Genomic DNA, 20,956 nt, shown 5'->3' on the forward strand with positions numbered 1-20,956 from the left:
AAAACATGTCTATTCTCAGGTGATTACTAAAGCTTCCGCTGCATTATGTTGAATTTGAGCAGGATCTTGCGTACGCATATTTGTGTCAAAAATAAAACTGCATACCCAAGGATTTGTGTTGTAAAATATGCTCGAAATCGTGTTGTTATCATTATATGTAAAGTTTGTAAGTCGAAGATTATCGCTAAACGATAATCATCTTTTTATTGTCTAAAGCTTGTAACAAAAATAATGGTTATGGTTTGTAATGTATAATATATGCAGTTTCTCTTTTAAAAATGTCGCATATAGAGGTCAATACCTCGCAATGAAATCATACGTTATCTAACACGTTCTTATGGTTAAGGACGGGTTATGACATGTGGTATCAGAGCGGTGGTCTTAGCGAACCAGGTTTGCATTAGTGTGTCTAACCGATAAGTCGTTAGGATACATTAGTATGTCTGGACTTTGACCGGGTCTGATTTAAAAACCATTGCTTATCATTGTTGGTTAAAATTTATATGTAAATATTATGTAGTACTAATGGGTTAGTTGTTGTATGATAGATGTCGGGCTCAAAACTTGTTATCACATTCAGCGACTCCGAACCAGAATCTTCAGATGGTGTTCCAGTCATTAACCTATCCGATGACGAAAATAATATCTTTGGGGAAGACTCACAAATTCTGGATGAACCGACTATAGAGAACCCGGAAAGTGAACCCGAGGAGGAAAGTGAACCCGAGGAGGAAAGTGAACCCGAGGAGGAAAGTGAACCCGAGGAAGAAATACAGGAAATTACAAAAGACGAGTTCGAACTAGGAAAGAAACGAAAGGCTAATGAATTAGAAAATTCAAATCCCGAGTTTAGTAAGGATGATGTGGCACCAACTCCACTAGACACTACCACCCCTATTCCCGCTATTCCTATTCGTGCTGTCCCGGCATCCAGTTCTTCAGCCCCACAGCCAAAATATAGGCAGACAGCTAGGATAAGCGTTAGGCCATTCCTTGAACCTAAACGTCCTAGAAAATAGACCAAACGATGCGCTGCCGTATTAAACCATGGGATCATATAATGTTTTGTATAATATTATTAGTGTGGTTTGCTTAATGTTCGATATAAGATAAGCATATGTAAAATAGTGAAGTGTGAAATGCAATAATTTTCCATGGTTAAGTATTATTTAGATGGTAGTAATTGATTCTGTACTAAGCTATTAAGTATGGACATTAACGGGTAGGTACTACCCTAGATATAATTATAAAACGCTAATAAGAAGAAAAGGCTTTTATAATAATACCTGGTTCATATTATTAATAAGCTATAATGTACTGTAAATATACACTACATCTATAATATTCCATGTGAATAATTATTTTCTTTTCATTCTTATAGAAGAATATGGCGCGATTGAACCGAATGACGGAACAAGAAATCCAGGAACTCATCAATCAACGAGTGAACGACAGAATGTTATGGGTCGAGGCTGCAAGAGGTGCTGCAGTTAACCCAAATCCTCGTGTGGGGTGCACTTACAAAACTTTTCAAGCTTGCAAGCCCTCATCATTCAGTGGAACAGAAGGACCAATCGGTTTAACCCGGTGGATAGAAAAGATGGAGACTGTGTTTAAAATCAGTGGTTGTGTTGAAAAGGACATGACCAAGTATGCATCGTGCACTTTACAAGATAGTGCACTCACGTGGTGGAAAAATTATGTGAAGGCTGTAGGAGGAGATGTAGCTTATGATACTCCGTGGGAAGAATTCAAAACAATGTTAATCAACGAATATTGTCCAAGGAACGAGGTTAGGAAGTTGGAAGATGAGTTACGAAGTCTGAAGGTTATTGGTACTGAAATCACCAACTACAATCAGCGATTCATGGAATTAGTTTTGCTATGTCCTGAATTGGTTCCAACCGAAGAACGGAAGATTGAAATGTACAAAGATGGTTTGCCCAAAAAGGTCAAGGCAAACGTTACAGCATCGAACCCTAAGACAATTCATGAAGCTATAACCATGGCAAACGAGCTAATGGATCAGGTCATCATGGATAAGAAAGCATCCAATACTGATGTGAAGGTATCAGGTAACAAAAGAAAGTGGAATGGAAATTATGATCGAGGTAACCAACAACAATCTTTTAAGAAACAAGAAACCATACAAGGTGCAGGTGGTGGTTCAAGCTTTGGTTACAAAGGACAAAATCCTTTATGCAACCGATGCCACAAACATCACTCTGGCTACTGTAATGTGGTATGCAACAAATGTAATCGAAAGGGTCATCTTGCTGAAGATTGTAGGGCTCTCGTTACAAATACAAATGGTACCAAGACTCCTGCCACCAATGCAAATAGAACTGCTTTGGCTACCATTACTTGTTATGGGTGTGGAAAACAAGGTCACTATAAGAGCCAGTGTCCGAATCCAGAGAAGAATAATGGATCTGCACGTGGAAGAGCATTTGTTATTAATGCTAGAGAGGCGTGTGAAGACCCGGAGCTTGTTACGGGTACGTTTACCATTAATAACTTATCCGCATCTATTATATTTGATACTGGTGCCGATAGAAGTTACGTGAGTAGAGGCTTTTACGCTAAATTGAATTGTTCATCATTACCTCTAGATGCTAAGTACATGATTGAGTTAGCTAATGGTAAACTAATTAAAGCCGATAAAATTTGCCGTGATTGTAAAATAAATTTAGCCGGAGAAACATTTAAAATTGACTTAATACCCGTAGAATTAGGAAGTTTTGATGTAATAGTCGGCATGGACTGGATGTCCAAAGTAGGAGCTGAAGTTGTGTGTGCCAAGAAGGCAATTCGCATTCCTTGTAAGGATAGAATGCCGGTGATGATTTATGGAGAGAAGGGTAACTCAAAGCTAAAACTCATTAGTTATTTGAAAGCTCAAAAGTGCTTGAAGAAAGGGTGCTATGCTATCTTAGCACATGTTAATAAAGTCGAAAAGAAAGAAAAAGAGAAGTGCATCAACGACGTGCCTGTGGCAAGAGATTTTCCTGAAGTTTTTCCGGAAGAGTTGCCGGGATTACCTCCATTTAGATCTGTAGAATTTCAAATAGATTTAGTACCAGGAGCCGCACCAGTGGCTCGTGCTCCATATAGACTTGCACCGTCCGAGTTAAAAGAACTTCAGAGTCAGTTAAAAGAATTACTGGATCATGGATTCATACGACCAAGTACTTCACCGTGGGGAGCTCCGATTCTATTTGTTAAAAAGAAAGATGGATCTTTTAGGATGTGTATAGATTATCGTGAATTAAATAAGTTAACTATCAAAAATCGGTATCCACTACCGAGAATTGACGACTTATTTGATCAACTCCAGGGATCATGTGTTTATTCGAAAATTGACCTAAGATCGGGCTATCATCAACTACTTGTCAAAGAAGAGGACATTCCGAAAACTGCTTTTCGGACACGTTATGGTCATTACGAATTTTTGGTCATGCCGTTTGGATTGACGAATGCGCCAGCTGTATTCATGGACCTCATGAATCGAGTTTGTAGTCCGTATTTAGATAAGTTTGTTATCGTTTTCATTGATGACATTCTTATCTATTCCAAGAGTGAGCAAGAGCATGAGCAGCATTTAAGGTTGATATTAGAGTTGTTGAGAAAAGAACAGCTATACGCTAAATTTTCTAAGTGTGCTTTCTGGTTGAAAGAAGTGCAATTTCTTGGCCACGTTGTTAGTAGCAAAGGAATTCAGGTTGATCCAGCAAAAATTGAAGCCATTGAAAAATGGGAGACTCCTAAAACACCAATGCAGATACGCCAATTTTTGGGTTTAGCCGGTTATTATAGAAGGTTTATTCAAGATTTTTCCCGAATAGCTAAGCCGTTGACAGCATTAACGCAAAAAGGGAAGAAATACGAATGGACCTCGGAGCAGGAGAACGCATTTCAATTACTGAAGAAGAAGTTAACTACGGCGCCTATTTTATCGTTACCTGAAGGGAACGATGATTTTGAAATATATTGTGACGCTTCGCGACAAGGTTTTGGTTGTGTTCTTATGCAACGAAAGAAAGTTATTGCATACGCATCTCGACAATTGAAGATTCACGAGCGGAATTATACGACGCATGATCTAGAACTGGGAGCAGTCGTGTTTGCGTTAAAGATATGGAGACACTACTTATATGGGGTTAGATGCACTGTGTTTACTGATCATAAAAGTCTTCAACATATTTTTGATCAGAAACAGCTGAACATGAGGCAACGTAGGTGGATCGAGTTAATAAACGACTATGATTGTGAAATTCGTTATCATCCCAGGAAAGCGAATGTGGTGGCTGACGCACTAAGCAGAAAGGAACGAGAACCAATTCGAGTACGAGCGATGAACATAAAAATTCGCATGAATCTCAACTCACAAATCAAAGAAGTTCAACGAGAAGCACTTACTAAAGAAAATATAGGAAATGAAATAATGAAGAAGTATGAGAAGCAACTCGTTATACGGGAAGATGGAATTCGATATTTTGCAAACCGTATTTGGGTACCGAAGTTGGGTGGATTAAGGAAGTTGATATTGAACGAGGCACATAAGACAAGATACTCGATACATCCTGGAGTTGGAAAGATGTATCAAGATCTTAAGACACATTATTGGTGGCCTAACTTAAAGACAGACGTTGTAACATATGTTGGGGAGTGTTTAACTTGTTCCAAGGTCAAGGCAGAACACCAGAAACCATCAGGGTTACTTCAACAACCAGAAATCCCAGAATGGAAATGGGATGGTATTACCATGGATTTCATCACGAAGTTACCAAAGACTGCCTGGGGATACGACACCATTTGGGTGATTGTTGATCGTCTTACCAAATCTGCCCATTTCTTGCCTATAAAGGAAACGGATAGAATGGAGAAACTATTACGATTGTATATAAAGGAAATTGTTTCAAGGCATGGAATACCTATTTCCATTATATCCGATCGTGATAGTAGATTTACCTCAAAGTTCTGGCAATCACTGCAGGAGGCACTAGGAACTCGTTTAGATATGAGTACCGCATATCATCCGCAAACCGACGGGCAGAGTGAAAGAACGATTCAGACTCTTGAAGACATGCTCAGGGCATGTGTGATCGATTTTGGAAACGGATGGGATAAGTATCTACCGTTAGCAGAATTTTCGTATAATAATAGTTATCATGCAAGCATTAAAACTGCACCATTCGAAGCATTGTATGGAAGGAAGTGTAGATCTCCTATCTGTTGGAATGAAGTAGGAGATCGACAATTAACTGGTCCCGAGATCATACACGAAACGACTGAGAAGATAGTACAAATCAAGGAGAGATTGAAAACAGCCCGAAGTCGCCAAAAGAGCTACGCCGATGTCCGAAGGAAACCATTAGAGTTTCAGATTGGGGACATGGTTATGCTAAAGGTGTCACCTTGGAAAGGTGTAATACGTTTCGGTAAAAGAGGTAAACTGAACCCAAGATATGTAGGCCCGTTCAAGATCATCGAACGCATTGGACCGGTAGCTTATCGACTCGAGTTACCGCAACAACTCGCCGGAGTACACAATACCTTTCACGTCTCAAACCTTAAGAAGTGTCTTGCAAAGGAAGACCTCACCATTCCTCTTGAAGAAATCCATGTCGATGAGAAACTACAATTCATCGAAGAACCAATCGAAATCATGGATCGTGAAGTTAAACAGCTCAAGCAGAGCAACATACCAATCGTCAAGGTTCGTTGGAATGCTCGAAGAGGTCCTGAGTTTACTTGGGAACGAGAGGATCAGATGAAACAAAAGTATCCACACTTGTTTCTCGATGACGCAAAATAGGTACAATTTTAAAATTTCGGGACGAAATTTATTTAACGGGTAGGTACTGTAACGACCCGCACTTTTCCGATCGTTCTATACTTATGAGATTAATATTTACATAAATTAAACCTTACCAACATGATAAGCAATCCAAATTGTTGAGACTTATGTTTTTGAAAAGAGTTTTACACAACGTTTGACCGTCTAGTTTGACCGATGATATCACGAACTATACAATATATGATAATTATACATACATATTTAACATGATCTAAGGATGTTTTAATATCTCATTTTGTATTAATAACAAAAAGTCATAAGTATATTTTGAAACTACTAACTTAAGTTTTCAAAACAATAACCTACGTAACGTTATTTGACATAAATACTGATGATTTATAATGTTTATACATATATCGTATAAGTAATGTATTTAATCATTTTTAAAGGGCTTTTATACATAAAACAATATAAGTATATTTACAAAAGATAGTTATATTTGAATTCTCGTTCCGTTTCCTCAATAATCCTATACGTATATCTAGGGTACTATACACAGCTTCTAGAAGTATTTACTATTGGTATATACCAATAGAAATCTTCAATTATTGGAATAATATGTCATTCATGACATAATAAATTTTAACTTATCTTAGATATTTTCACTAAAAACCAAATTTTCAAGCCTATAAATAAGCACCATTTCTAACTCATTTTTACACATTCATTTTCCAAATTTTACTTCCAATTTTCACACACACTTGCAAGAACTCTCTCAACTTTTATTTTACTACTTCTTTCCAGCAACTTTACATTTTAAACTTAAGGTAAAAACTCTACTTCAACTCTTTTTCAATTCATATATTTAAAGCTATATATATAAGAGTTTATAAACTAGAACATAGTTTGAATGATTTCAAACTTGTTCGCAAACTAAATAGATCCTTCTAACTTAACTTTTAAAATACTTCAAGACCTGTAACATATCTTAATTATATGCTAACTTAACAAGGTATAACTTGGTTTTTCAAAGAACACCTTAAAAACTGAATTTACGACGTCGGAGTGCAACCGGGGGCTGTTTTGGGTTGGATAATTAAAAACCATCTTAAACTTTGAATTGGAGGTTCATTTTCTGGGAAAATGATTTTTACTATGAATATGATAACACATAAAAATTTCATGATTTAACTCAAAGTATAAGTATTTTTAGAAAAATAATCATTTGAGGTTGTTTACATGATGGAAAATGATTAACTTCATAAGTTTCACTAAAGTTTGACCTATGCCATGTGATTTTGAATACAAACTAAGGTATTTACAGTTCATAGTCTTAAAGAGGGACTCGATCCAAGGAGATGGCAAGTTGAATCAACGAAAACGGAGTTGTAACGAAGAAACTATGACCGAAACAAAATCGGATATCCAAGACTAGTTTAGCCACGAAAATAATTGGGAAAAAATTAAATAAATCACATCTTTTTAAGTTAACATGATATTTTATATATATGTACTTATAATTCAATTTTATATGGTTCAGGATCACCCGTAAACAACACGAGAAGATTAATCATAAGATCCCATGATTGTACGCAACACGTCATTTGACAACACCGGTACCATGGGTCAAGATTAATCTCGACCAATACATATACGATGGGGTTTTATTTATTTCGTTGGGGGTTTTATTTATTTCATTGCGGGTATATTAAACATCTAAAAATAAACCATTAAAATTGAATTACTAACAACGAACTGCTAACTACGGACTAAGGAATTATTCAAAGTATTAAAAGTATAACAAGTATATATATGTGACGTTTGTTTAAAAAGAAAAGGTATTGATATATTATATATGGATAGGTTCGTGATATCAACCGGAGACCAATTCAAATTATATATATATCTTCAAGACGAAAGTGAGTATATAGTCCCACTTTTAAACTCTAAATATTTCGGGATGAGAATACATGTATTTTATGTTTTACGTTATGGACACAAGTAACTGAAAAATATATTCTACGTTGAGTTGTACCACTGGCATACTTCCCTGTAGCTTGGTAACTGTTATTTACAGCGGTATTGTAAACGCGAATCCTGTTGATAGATCTATCGGGCCTGACAACCCCAACCGGACTGGACGACCAGTATTCAACGGTTGCACAGTACTTCGTTTCGTGACTACACTTGGTACGGTGTAGTAAGATTTCATAATAAAGGGAATATGCGACGTGATTAAATGTTAAGTATGGTTACCAAGTGCTCAACCACTTAGAATATTTTTATTAAACTGTTTATATACGAAATCTTGTGGTCTATATATATATATTGCTGCCGGCATTAAACCTATATCTCACCAACTTTATGTTGACCTTTTAAAACATGTCTATTCTCAGGTGATTACTAAAGCTTCCGCTGCATTATGTTGAATTTGAGCAGGATCTTGCGTACGCATATTTGTGTCAAAAATAAAACTGCATACCCAAGGATTTGTGTTGTAAAATATGCTCGAAATCGTGTTGTTATCATTATATGTAAAGTTTGTAAGTCGAAGATTATCGCTAAACGATAATCATCTTTTTATTGTCTAAAGCTTGTAACAAAAATAATGGTTATGGTTTGTAATGTATAATATATGCAGTTTCTCTTTTAAAAATGTCGCATATAGAGGTCAATACCTCGCAATGAAATCATACGTTATCTAACACGTTCTTATGGTTAAGGACGGGTTATGACACCTAGCTTCTATACGTATTTACTATTGGTATATACACATCAAATCACCACCAACCAGCCCTTGTTCAATGCCTTATGTATAAGGTAACTACTTTTGTTATCTAGTATGACAATTTCACATGATTAAAAGATTTTTTCACAAAATTACAAACTTATACACCTTTTACATCACCATTTATACTCCATCCATTTTCAATTTTTGATTCATTTTTACCTCAAACCTCTAGCTAAAAACACACACACTTTTAAGAGTCTTAAACTCCATAACCATTCAGCTAATATCCATGAAGATCTAGCCATAAAAACATCACTTAATCACCATAAGAAAACTCCTACAAAAACACTTCAAGAATCCTTCCAAGAACACAAACTTACTTCCAATCTTTCATCCAATTCCATCACCCTTTTGGTTCTAGGTTATTACTCCTCTTTTACAGCAATCTTGTCCAAGTAACTTGAGATAGTAACTTTGTTCATAACCTTATTCGATTCATATATATATAGCTATCTTATTTTGTGGTATAAAATTTTAACAACAAGAACATAGTTTGAATGTTTTCAAACTTGTTTGCAAACTAAATAGATCCTTCTAACTTAACTTTTAAAATACTTCAAGACCTGTAATATAACTTAAATATATGCTAAAATATATGCTAATTTAACAAGGTATAATTTGGTTTTTCAAAGAACACCTTAAAAACTGTTTTTACGACGTCGGAGTGTAACCAGGGGCTGTTTTGGGTTGGATAATTAAAAACCATCTTGAACTTTGAATTGGAGGTTTATATTCTGAAAAAATGATATTTCTTATGAATATGATGACACATAAAAATTTTATGATTTAATTCAAAGTATAAGTATTTTTAGAAAAATGGTCATTAAATGATATTTTTGTAACAAAAATGATTAACTTCATAAGTTTCACTAAAGTTTGACCTATGACCTGTGATTTCAAATACAAACTAAGGTATTTACAGTTCATAGTCTTAAAGAGGGACTCGATCCAAGGAAGTGGCAAGTTGAATCAATGAAAACGGAGTTGTAACGAAGAAACTATGACCAAAACGAGATCGGATATCAAAGACTAGTTTAGCTACGAAAATAATTGGAGAAAATTAAATAAATCACATCTTTTTAAAATAACATGATATTTTATATATATGTACTCATAATTTAATTTTATATGGTTCAGGATCACCCGTAAACAATACGAGAAGATTAATCATAAGATCCCATGATTGTACGCAACACGTCATTTGACAACACCGGTACTTTATGTACGCAACACGTCATTTGACAACACCGGTACCGTGGGTCAAGATTAATCTCGACCAATACATATACGATGGGGGTTTTTATTTATTTCATTGGGGGTTTATTAAACACCTAAAAATGAACCATTTAAAATTGAATTACTAACATCGGACTGCTAACTACGGACTAAGGAATTATTAAAAGTATTATAAGTATATATATGTGACGTTTGTTTAAAAAGAAAAGGTATTGATATATTATATATGGATAGGTTCGTGATATCAATCGGAGACCAAGTCAAAATTACATATCTTCAAGACGAAAGTGAGTATATAGTCCCACTTTTAAACTCTAAATATTTCGGGATGAGAATACATGTATTTTATGTTTTACGTTACGGACACAAGTAACTGAAAAATATATTCTACGTTGAGTTGTACCACTGGCATACTTCCCTGTAGCTTGGTAACTGTTATTTACAGCGGTATTGTAAACGCGAATCCTGTTGATAGATCTATCGGGCCTGACAACCCCAACCGGACTGGACGACCAGTATTCAACGGTTGCACAGTACTTCGTTTCGTGACTACACTTGGTACGGTGTAGTAAGATTTCATAATAAAGGGAATATGTGACGTGATTAAATGTTAAGTATGGTTACCAAGTGCTCAACCACTTAGAATATTTTTATTAAAATGTTTATATATGAAATCTTGTGGTCTATATATATATATTGCTGCCGGCATTAAACCTATATCTCACCAACTTTATGTTGACGTTTTAAGCATGTTTATTCTCAGGTGATAACTAAAAGCTTCCGCTGCATTATGTTGAATTTGAGCAGGATCTTGCGTACGCATATATGTGTCAAAAATAAAACTGCATACCCAAGGATTTGTGTTGTAAAATATGCTAGAAATCGTATTTTTATCATCACATGTAAAGTTTGTAAGTCTAAGATTATCGCCAAACGATAATCATCTTTTTATTGTCTAAAGCTTGTATCAAAAATAAAGGTTATGGTTTGTAATGTATAATATATGCAGTTTTTCTTTTAAAAATGTCGCATATAGAGGTCGATACCTCGCAATGAAATCATACGTTATCTAACACGTTCTTATGGTTAAGGACGGGTTATGACAGTTAAAAACTCTTGAGCCACTTTGGATGGCGGTTTTATAAAATTTGTTAGAAGAATCTCTGCACCCATAAAGGGTTCTTTTTAAAGTTAGACATGATAAAAACGCGAGCCGATAAATCAGTTTTCCAGGGTACACTCAGTAGTCACCCCATCGTAGGACAGGAACTAGGTGAGTTTCTACTCTCAAAATTTCACGGCTAAACGCAACACCCTCGTAAACATCATCTCTATGAATCAATATGTTGAGACACAAGAATCATTTTGGAGATTCTTTTCACTCGAAATAAACCATTCTTTAGGATCAAGAGTTCACATATCTTCTCATCCGCTCGTCCCCTTAAGTACACAGATAAATTCAGAACGAACCACTCGAAGAGTTCACTCTCACGCCTTTCGTGCGACTTTCTTTCAGAAATGTAATATAAGATACTTTGAGAACCTATGAATCTTGCTATCCTCTTGGAAGGGGACTGCTTAAAACATCTACGACACTGATGTGGTTACTCTACACATTCCTTCCTTCATTGGTTGCAACTGTATGTTGCTCTAGTTAACGTTAACCCTAACTTCAACATATAACTGAAAGGATGAAGTTACATTAAGGAACTGTGCTTTTCATTTCATCCAAGGATAGGTTCACCTGCAGTATGGTAACTAGGTGATATCCCCCATTGTTCGTTCAGACCGTCCTGAAGACACTATGAATAATTATGGCTTGCAAGTCCGATTGATCGCTTTTAGCTAAAATTTCAATTCACTTATTTAAACGAAACATTCTTAAATATCGGGTTCCTTATGCCTATGGTCTCCTTCCGAAATCAAGGGGTTAGTAAAATCCGTGGCTAACACTATCCAGACATCAAATCGTATGGTTGTGATCACCATGTTCTCCGTCCTACCTGTCAGCTTTGTATTACAACATAAGTGCACGATGTTTTAGATGAGTTTAGAAACATTCATGATACATTTCACGCGTCCAGCTTACTGAAGATGTCTGTAAGGCTAAACACACCATTTTTCCTTTTGTGGATATACATTCAGATGACATACTCATGTTAAGCAGAAACGAAATCGATCTCTTAGGACAAGAGACTTAAATTAATGGCATGTACCCATTCTTACTTTCATACACCGAAATACCTTTCAGGGTAAATAACTTACTTCTGAGCCCTCGGGTCTCACGGAACTTTGATACACCCCTTCTTATTCGAATACGGTACCATTGTTTGGTCACTCCTTAAAATTTCGGGACAAAATTTTCTTTAACAGGTGGGTAATGTAACGACCCTGACTTTTCCATCTTTAATTAATAATGGTTATTATTAATACTTGTGATTAAATGAATGTATTGTTATATACATTTACTTGTTACCATACTTGACTTTTAAATGCCCGAAACGTCTTTGTGACACACGAACTTTCACGAATAATATTTTCAGATATTATTTACATTCATGATTAATTTTTATTAATCATTTTAATTAACTATGGTTACTAGTTAATTACTTGGGCTTTGTTGGATTAATTTGTCAATTAATGGAACTTGGGCCTTTATTAGTGTTAATGGACTTAAGAAGCCCACCCTACTTCTTTAATGGACTTATTAGCCCATTACACATGTAAGTATTATTTTAGAAACAAACTAGATGGATTAACTTGTAAGAATCTAGTTACTTGTACCTTTCCCATGTAAATACCCTTATTAACCATCTTTTTAGTCAAATACATGAAGTAACCTTGTGGACTTTTCTCTCCTCCTTTCCCCTTGTAGAAACCAATGGCCATAGTGCCTTGGAGGATGTTTTTGTTTTCAAATTTTGTCAACTTATTCTACTAGTATTATCTTGCATATTTCATTCACTTCACACATACTTACACACACTTCATTTACTACCTTTCTTTCTCTCTTTTTTCCCTCTCAAATACTTGTAAGTAGCAAGCTTCATATTTCCTTTTTTTTTATTAAAACCGTAACCCAAGTCACTCTTCATCATCATCTTTGTTTGTTGTTTATTACTAGTTCTTTGTTGTAGTTACTTACTTGTTGTTATTACTTACTAATTATCAAAAATCAAACTTGCTAGTTTGTTCTTCATTTATCTTGTATTTACAAGAACACTCAAGAACACTCAAGAACATAAACTTACTAGTTTATGTTCTACCTTTAAAGTCTTAAAGATTGTAAGTTCATGGTTGTAAAAATCATACTTGTGAATCATGTTTGTAAACTTAAAAGTTTACTTTCTTAAAGATCAAGACTTAGGCTTGAATCTTTAAAGTATGAAACCCATGAACTTATTAACTTGGTTACTTAGTTTATTTCTTTATATTATGTACTTTAATTTCATGTTTGTTGGTTTAAATGGTCAAGTATTACAAGTTAGTCTTGATCTCATACTTCTTGAAACTAAAAGTTAACTTTAAGATTTCAAGAACATGGAAGTGTAACTCTTTAGTTATGACTTCATACACTTGTGTTAGATTTAACTTAATAACTTTAGATCTAGACTTTTGGGTCTTGAATCTTCAAGATCTAACTAAGAACTATGTTCTACATCTTAAGATCTTGATTAGTTAGTTTACTTTCTAGTTTGTAGTTCAATATTACTTTTATAGTTCATGTATGTGTTAAATCTAAGACTTTGATGTAACTTTGGTTCATCAAAACACTTGCAACACTTAAGTGAGTTGTACTTCATGTATTAGACTTACACTTGGGTTATGATGGTCAAACCTTGGTGAAAATGATGCAAACACATCAATGAGTTGTACACTTGAAGCTATATGCATCAAGGATGAGAACCATGATAAGCATCGAGCACCAAGAACCACCGGAACCTACTGACCCTACTGTTTTACTGTTTCTGTGTCTGACCCATACGACCTGGGCTGCTGTAATCTTGATTTCAGTTAGCTCAGTTCGAGTAGATAACTTTTCATTTAGGACTCGTCTTAATCCGAGTTACGGTTTAGGATTTATGGCCCTCCGATCGTCACTATGTCATTTTAACGTTGTGCAGAAAATTCTGACCTACTCGCACTTAAACCGTCGCCACGGTCAAACGAAGACGAGTTTGCTTCTGGAATTTTTACCACAACTAAAGGACTCATATACGGAGCCATGGACACTGGTATCACCTTATTTCAGTAAGGGTAGAGGACGTGGTGACTGACCGAAGTCAGCCTTTGTTTTAAACTACTTTCATAAACGAAACTTACTTTACGCCTTTTGTTGATGATGAATGATGATGACCTTTAAGACCTTATCTACATACTTTTAAACCTATTCGGACGATTTACTGACTTAGTACTATTTGATTTAGGTTGAGGACTTCCCGGACCTACACACTTGCTTATTTCCCGAGCCATACTTTACCGCTACTTTATCATTGTGAGTTATAGCATCCCTTTTTACTTTAACTATTTTGGGAACTGAGAATACATGCGCATTTTACGTTTTACATACTAGGCATGAATACTTAAACTTATATATGTGTGGGTTATACAACGGCATAAACATTCCCTTTAGCTCGGTAACTTTTAATCATTGGTTTTTGAACCGTGAACGCGTATCTTAGATATGGATCCATAGGGTTTGACATCCCCACTCGGGCTAGTCGCGCTAGCATTTAACGAGTGTTTAATACTTTGTAAACATACGCACTTGCCAAGTGTACTTTCAGGGGGTATAAACGTTAAGTTAGTTACCAAGTGCCCAAGGTTAAACATATACTTTATCATACTGATTTGGATTACTGTTTGAAACGCTCTTTGTAGCACTGAAATCTCGTGGCCTACCTTACATTACTGTTATACTTAAACTATAGCTCACCAACCTTTGTGTTGACGTTTTTAAGCATGTTTTTCTCAGGTACTTAAGGTTGTTTCCGCTGTTATACTAGTCTTGCTGTAGACACCCGCTACTTTAGAGATGTCACTGCATGAACGCTTACTTTTGCATTCAAACTTTAGTACTTTTGAAACGATGATTTGTAACGACCATTGGGGTCACATTCATTTGTTAATTGCTTCTACTTAGTGAAGCATACTTTTGATGTAAAACATTCAACGTTGGTTATGACGTCACTTTTATTACGAATGCAAACTCTTTTTGAAATCGCATATAGTACTTAACCTTGTAATGATCCTGTTGTTGATGGTCCGTACATGATGATTTAGTACGGGGCATCACAAAACGTATTTAATGAAATGACTTTTAATTAAAGGATGGATTTTCCTCTCATTAAATCGAAAGCGAGCTACATCGGTAGAAAAAGAATTAGCGATCACTTCAGGCAAATCAACGCAATCCCTATTGCTTAAGTTCGGATCACCCATATCACTAACATAACCATTTGAACCAGAGCCTTGACCAATTGAGGGGTCAAAGTCCATCTCAGGTTTATTGAATTCATTGGAGAAATCAGGCCCAATAGTTGAGTTAGACTCTGGCCCATCAGCAATTTGAGTTTGTAAAGGTTCCAACAACCGTCCCTTAATGTCACGCGTAGGAACAAAATTCTCGAAATCTGCACAGCTTTAATTGGGAATACTCCCTTCGATACTCTCGCTGCTGCCCGAGGAAAACACATCGGAGCCAGCACCTTTCGACTCTTGAGTTTCGTCCGACACTAGCTTTGCATCTGAGATCGGATCCCGTATGAAGGTAACCGGAATATCATCGGCCGAATCTGGAACTATTTTCACCTTCTTCAACATCTTCAGCGACATCTGTAGACTCCCAATTAGCCTGTTCAACAGCATCCTTTTCGTTTATGACTTCATCACAGGTACCGAGCTTCACACCCACGCTGTTAATTAACCCGTCACCATCATTATCTTGTTCATTAGCATCGCAGGTTTCAAGATTTACATCCACACTCGACATATTCTTTTTCAACACACCTGACACCGATTGGGAGAAGAATTCATCCCCCACACTCGACGATCTCATATTTCCCACACTGGAGATGCCATGGGATTTCATCGATGCTTCTTCGCCCACGATCACAGTTAAAGCTAAAAACGAGGTTGTGGTTGCTCACCGAGTCAGGTAAATTGAATTCGTGTCTTTTTCCACCAACCTTAATTTCAATATGATTGTTGGCAGGAAATTGAAGCTTATTGGATTTATTAGTATCAATAGCATCTGTAAAGCTTTTGTCTCCCCATTTAAATGAATTATTCTGACCTTGATTCTGACCTCGGTTCTGATTTTGATTCCAAGGTGCCGGAGGAAAGTCCTCGAATCCATCAATATTCGGGATGTTTTCATGATTGCTGCAAAAGGGATGAAATACAGCAGCCTTCTCTCGAACACTACAATGAAGAGCACCTTTCTTTTCCAAAGCTTTGTAGGCTCGAATTCATCTCCCGTTAACTTGTATGGAATTCAAGACTTTGGAAAAAGACTCGATTTCGGTAATTCCTTCAAATCGGACATAGCCAAAACGATGACCACTCGACAGTCTCTTCCGAGCAAAGTACACATCTTTAAGAGCACCATATTTTTCGAAAACTCTTTGACAATCGACCCGGGTCCATGACTCCGGGAAGTTGAAAATCAAAAACGAAGTTACACGATTATCACACGACTTAGAAGGCGAAAAGCCATATGGCTTCGACATGTGGGTCATACCATCCTCAGCCAGAGCCTGGCCGGAGAAGATGGAGTAGACCGGAGTGATGTAGGATTGGTTAGGGTGATAGGAAAAAGATACTGGAAAGTTTGTATTAACTTTTGATTTACTTCACAAACATGATTGACAACCAAAAATAGCCGCATCTTCAGATATTACCACCTAAAGAGTGAAAACAAGCATTATCAGTGGCGAATTCAGAATCCAAATACAATAGGGTCAACAAAAAAAAAAATCAAAGCTAATTACAATTAAAGGATACTTTAGTGTTTGTTTACCTTAAAAAAAATTATAAATTTTAAAAGGTGTTCTATATAACTCATACAAATTGAAATATACAAGTACATTTTATAAAACATTTTCAAGGTAGCAGGGTCAAGGACCTCACAAGACATGCTTAGAATCGCCCTTATGTACAACTACAATAGTTCAATTTAACGTAGTCAATCAATAGTCAATAGTTATATATAATTGAAAATTTTAATTATTTTATCACACTATCACTATGTACTAGCATAATAAAGTTGATGAGCTAACAAACATTAAGATGCCAATATATTCTTCAACTGATTAATTAGTTGGTAACTAGTGTTTGGGGCGCGCGTTGCCGTTCCGTTTTGTAGACATTTTTGGGCAATGTGATGGAGTCGTTGTTGGCGAAAGTGTAGGAAAATCGTAGGGAAAAAGAATGGGAAAAAAAAGTATTTGTCGTCTTGTTTTTTGAAGAAAATTAGGTTAAAAAAACGGGCCAACGTTCTTATGCAGTCCTTTAGTAAAAATTTTAGGGGAGAATGAGAGGGACAATTTTAAAAAAAATAAAATTTTTTTTACTGTGGATCAATACTGCAGTACGTGTGGGTACAACTTCCTTCTGCACAACGTACAAGTCATTAAAGCACAACGCTTTCGATGAATAGTGAGGGAATAGTAGCCTGGTTTGGAAATTAGTATGTAGGTATAATAATATAATATAATAATAAAATTCAAGAAAACGACCATCAGGGCAAGTGGGCCGATATCCAATTTCATTGGACTCGGGTTTACATCATGAAGGCTAATTAAGTTGCCCAATTCTACTATAAGTTTAAACAACATTAGCATTGGTACCACATGAATACTCTTTGCACTTGTTTAGAAACTACTCCAAAATAAATAACTGAAGCATGACAAAACTCTCATAAATAAAAGAGCTGACTTAAGATTTACAGTAAATCAACAAGACTATGATGTAATCAAAATGCATACTTACATTATATCACCTTATAACAAAAAAAATATATATATATTTAAAAGCGAATCATCCCATACGTTATCAATAACATTATTCACTAACTCGTCGTCGCTATAACAGAAGGCGAGTCAATGTCTAAGTTGAGTGTATCGCTCCTTGGCGACACCTCAACTCCTTGTATGTCGTGAATCATTTTCACGACATGGTCCATTACTGGGCGTTGATTAGGCCCGCTTACGGTGCAAGAAATTGCAATGTTTAACAACACCACCATTTCTTCTTCGATATCTTTGTAACTCATCAACTCCAAATCAAACACTTCCGCCGTCCATTCTTCTCTCACCACCGACCGGACCCACTGCGGCAAGTCCACGACCCCACCATCGTTTTCCATCGTGGACGGGCATTTTCCGGTGAGAAGCTCCATTAGTAGGACTCCAAACGAGTACACGTCCGATTTTTGAGTAATTTTGCGATTGTTGGTTGTCGATGATAGTTCAGGTGCACGGTAGCCAGCGGAGCGTTGGGCGGCAGATGGAGGGGTGATGGCGGAGAGGCTAAAATCGGAGACCCGTGCATTGCCTGAATTATCGAGGAGAATGTTTGTCGATTTGATGTTGCCATGAGTGAGCTTGCCGGAATTATGAATAAATGCTAGACCTGTGGCTGCTCCGGCTGCAATCTTCAATCTTGTTGACCAGTCTAATGGTGTTCTTCCTGGTCCTCTGTTTCCTATTTCATAAATAACACAAAACAACCATTAATTAAATACAGTTTTATTAGTAAATAAATGTTAATAGTGACTAGTATGTGTATATTTCATTTTTCACACTGGATTCATAATGATCAAGTATGTTACATTGTTACTTTTATTTGGATTGCTTATAGAAACTGTGTCGCAGTGCTTGTTGAACATATATAATCTGTTACATTTTTTATTTTATTTTTATATAAATATAATAAAATATAAAACAGATATGATCATTGGGTTACATGTCCTTTTGGTATGTTCATTTATTTCTCAAACTACTTTGATTAACTACTTCTGACTTTTATTTTTCTTATAACTTTTTCTTTTTATCTTGCTACATCTTGGACCATCTTAACATATCTCTACTTTTGTCTTAAAGCTTCTATTCAACATCCACATATATAATACAACATTTAAATAATAAAAATTGAAAAAACTACATAATAACAACAAAAATAAAATTCACCATCATGAACAACTATGTAACAAGGACAAACCGTTCATTTTCCTTCTTAATAAACTTATCATAATATGATTTCTTTATATACACATTTCAATATTTTTATATGAAAGTTATTTTATAATCAGGCCATAAACGAACACGGAATAACTTCTTTTCATTTCAGGTAATCTAAACAGGAAAAACTTTATTTATTTACTCATTTTATCTTATGGTCACTTTTTATATACATGACTAGTTCAAATCATTTTAATTATAACATAATCATAATACACCATCATCAATGGTTTATATCACTTCAGAATAGGATCAAAATTATGAAGGGGAAGAATTAACATACCATGAAGAAGCCAAAACAAGTTACCATTACTCATATAATCATAAACCAACAACTTCTCATCTTTAGCAAAATAATAAGCCTTCAAACTCACAATATTATCATGCTTTAACCTCCCCAATACATCCATCTTTTCTTCAAACTCTTTCTTACCACCACCACCAACAACCACCTCCTTCAACCTCTTCACCACGACCACACCACCATCATCCAACACCGCCTTATATGCCGTCCCCAACCCACCTCTCCCCAACGTTTCGGCCGACGCCCTCAACAAATCGTCTAATTCAAACCTCCTCCCACCATCCAAAAACACCATTCTACCCTTTTCATCCGAATTTCGATACACCACCTTCTTTTCACCTTCTACAACATTCTTCTCAACAGTTTTACCCGCAAAGTAACAATACAAAAGCAACGAAACTAACAATAACACCAAAACATCTCCTATTATTATCGCTATCACCGCGATTTTACTAATTTTTCCACCACTACTTCCTTCTTTATTTTCCTCTGGAACCGCAGCCGTTGATGGTACTATAGGCCGCGTCCCACATTTACTTCTACGGATATCGCATAAAAATGGATTATTTGAAAAAACTGTTTCCGGGAAACGTGACAGGCTATCAGGTATTTCCCCGGAAACATTATTTTTAGAAATATTAAAATCATTTAAACTCGTTAAATTTAAAAAGCTAATATAACCTGAAAAATTATTTTCTTCTAGACGTAAAGTTAGCAAGTTATTCAAACTGTTAACGGTAACGGGTATATTACCTGAAATGTTATTATACGATAAATCTAAACGGTATAGCGACGGTAACGGTGATGGAAAATGGCCGGAAAAATTATTATGCGACAGAAAAACAAGTTTTAAAGAAGTGAGATTAGAGAGATTAGGAATGGGGCCGGTAAGTTGGTTATATTTGAGAGAGAGGACACGGAGTTTAACGAGTGAAGTTAGTGAGTCGAACGGGCCGTGTAGGTCGAGTCGTTCGAGTACAAGCATGGTGACTCGGTTGTGAAGACATGTGACACCGTGGAAGGGAGGGGTGGTGTGACATGGGTTTGATGTGTTGGTGGTCCATGAAGTGAGTTTGTTTGAAGTGTCCGAGGTTGTTTTGAATGCGAGTAACGCGGCGAGATCGAGGTGGGTGGCAGCATGGAGGAGAGTCAGGTGGAGGAAGAGTAATATGGTGGTGGAACGGAGATGCGATGGTAGTGCCATTTTTGGCAAGTTTGTGAGTGTGTTGGTGTTTTATGTTCTTTTTTATTGGTTCACAAACATTATGAATTATATATGGCTTCTTTTTTTCTTTTGATTATAAAGGTATAAACTATAAACCTCATATATTTCCTTTCAACTATTATTCAAATAGTTTCATCTAATGATTATTTTAAGTAATTGAAATATACTTGAAGATAAGAGTCGTCTAGTTATAATTAACAACGAGTTTAGAGAGTGTAAAGTACACGTATGTAAAAGTTGACTATAAAATTGGCGGGGTCCAAGGGGCAGCGCGATTTTCCAGCCAAAAACGAAGGGTTGTAACCTTTAATTGCGCCCTTTCATGTTTAACTAATAGGTTTTCCATTCAGAAAATGGT

General features: G+C 36.0%; 1 protein-coding gene across 1 annotated transcript; it reads right to left on the bottom strand.

The window, feature by feature from the left end:
• Positions 1-15,859: 15,859 nt before the first annotated feature.
• On the bottom strand, positions 15,860-20,577 carry LOC139900443 (probable leucine-rich repeat receptor-like protein kinase At1g68400). Its single transcript, XM_071883215.1, has 4 exons — positions 19,353-20,577; positions 17,904-18,533; positions 16,344-16,650; positions 15,860-16,250 (listed from the first exon to the last, which is right to left on the bottom strand). Exons 1-4 carry the CDS (start codon positions 20,575-20,577, stop codon positions 15,860-15,862), a joined length of 2,553 nt encoding a protein of 850 aa, XP_071739316.1.
• Between the last annotated feature and the right edge of the window lie 379 nt (positions 20,578-20,956).

This window comes from Rutidosis leptorrhynchoides, chromosome 3 (assembly GCF_046630445.1).
Source record: "Rutidosis leptorrhynchoides isolate AG116_Rl617_1_P2 chromosome 3, CSIRO_AGI_Rlap_v1, whole genome shotgun sequence".
Taxonomy (NCBI): Eukaryota; Viridiplantae; Streptophyta; class Magnoliopsida; order Asterales; family Asteraceae; genus Rutidosis; species Rutidosis leptorrhynchoides.

Coding starts and splice junctions, on each gene's coding strand:
- LOC139900443 (XM_071883215.1), bottom strand. CDS start 20,577: ATGGCACTACCATCGCATCTCCGTTCCACCACCATATTACTCTTCCTC. Junction 18,534..19,352: donor CTTGTTTTGGCTTCTTCATG/GTATGTTAATTC, acceptor TTTATGAAATAG/GAAACAGAGGACCAGGAAGA. Junction 16,651..17,903: donor TTCTGTTATAGCGACGACGA/GTTAGTGAATAA, acceptor CAAACTTTCCAG/TATCTTTTTCCTATCACCCT.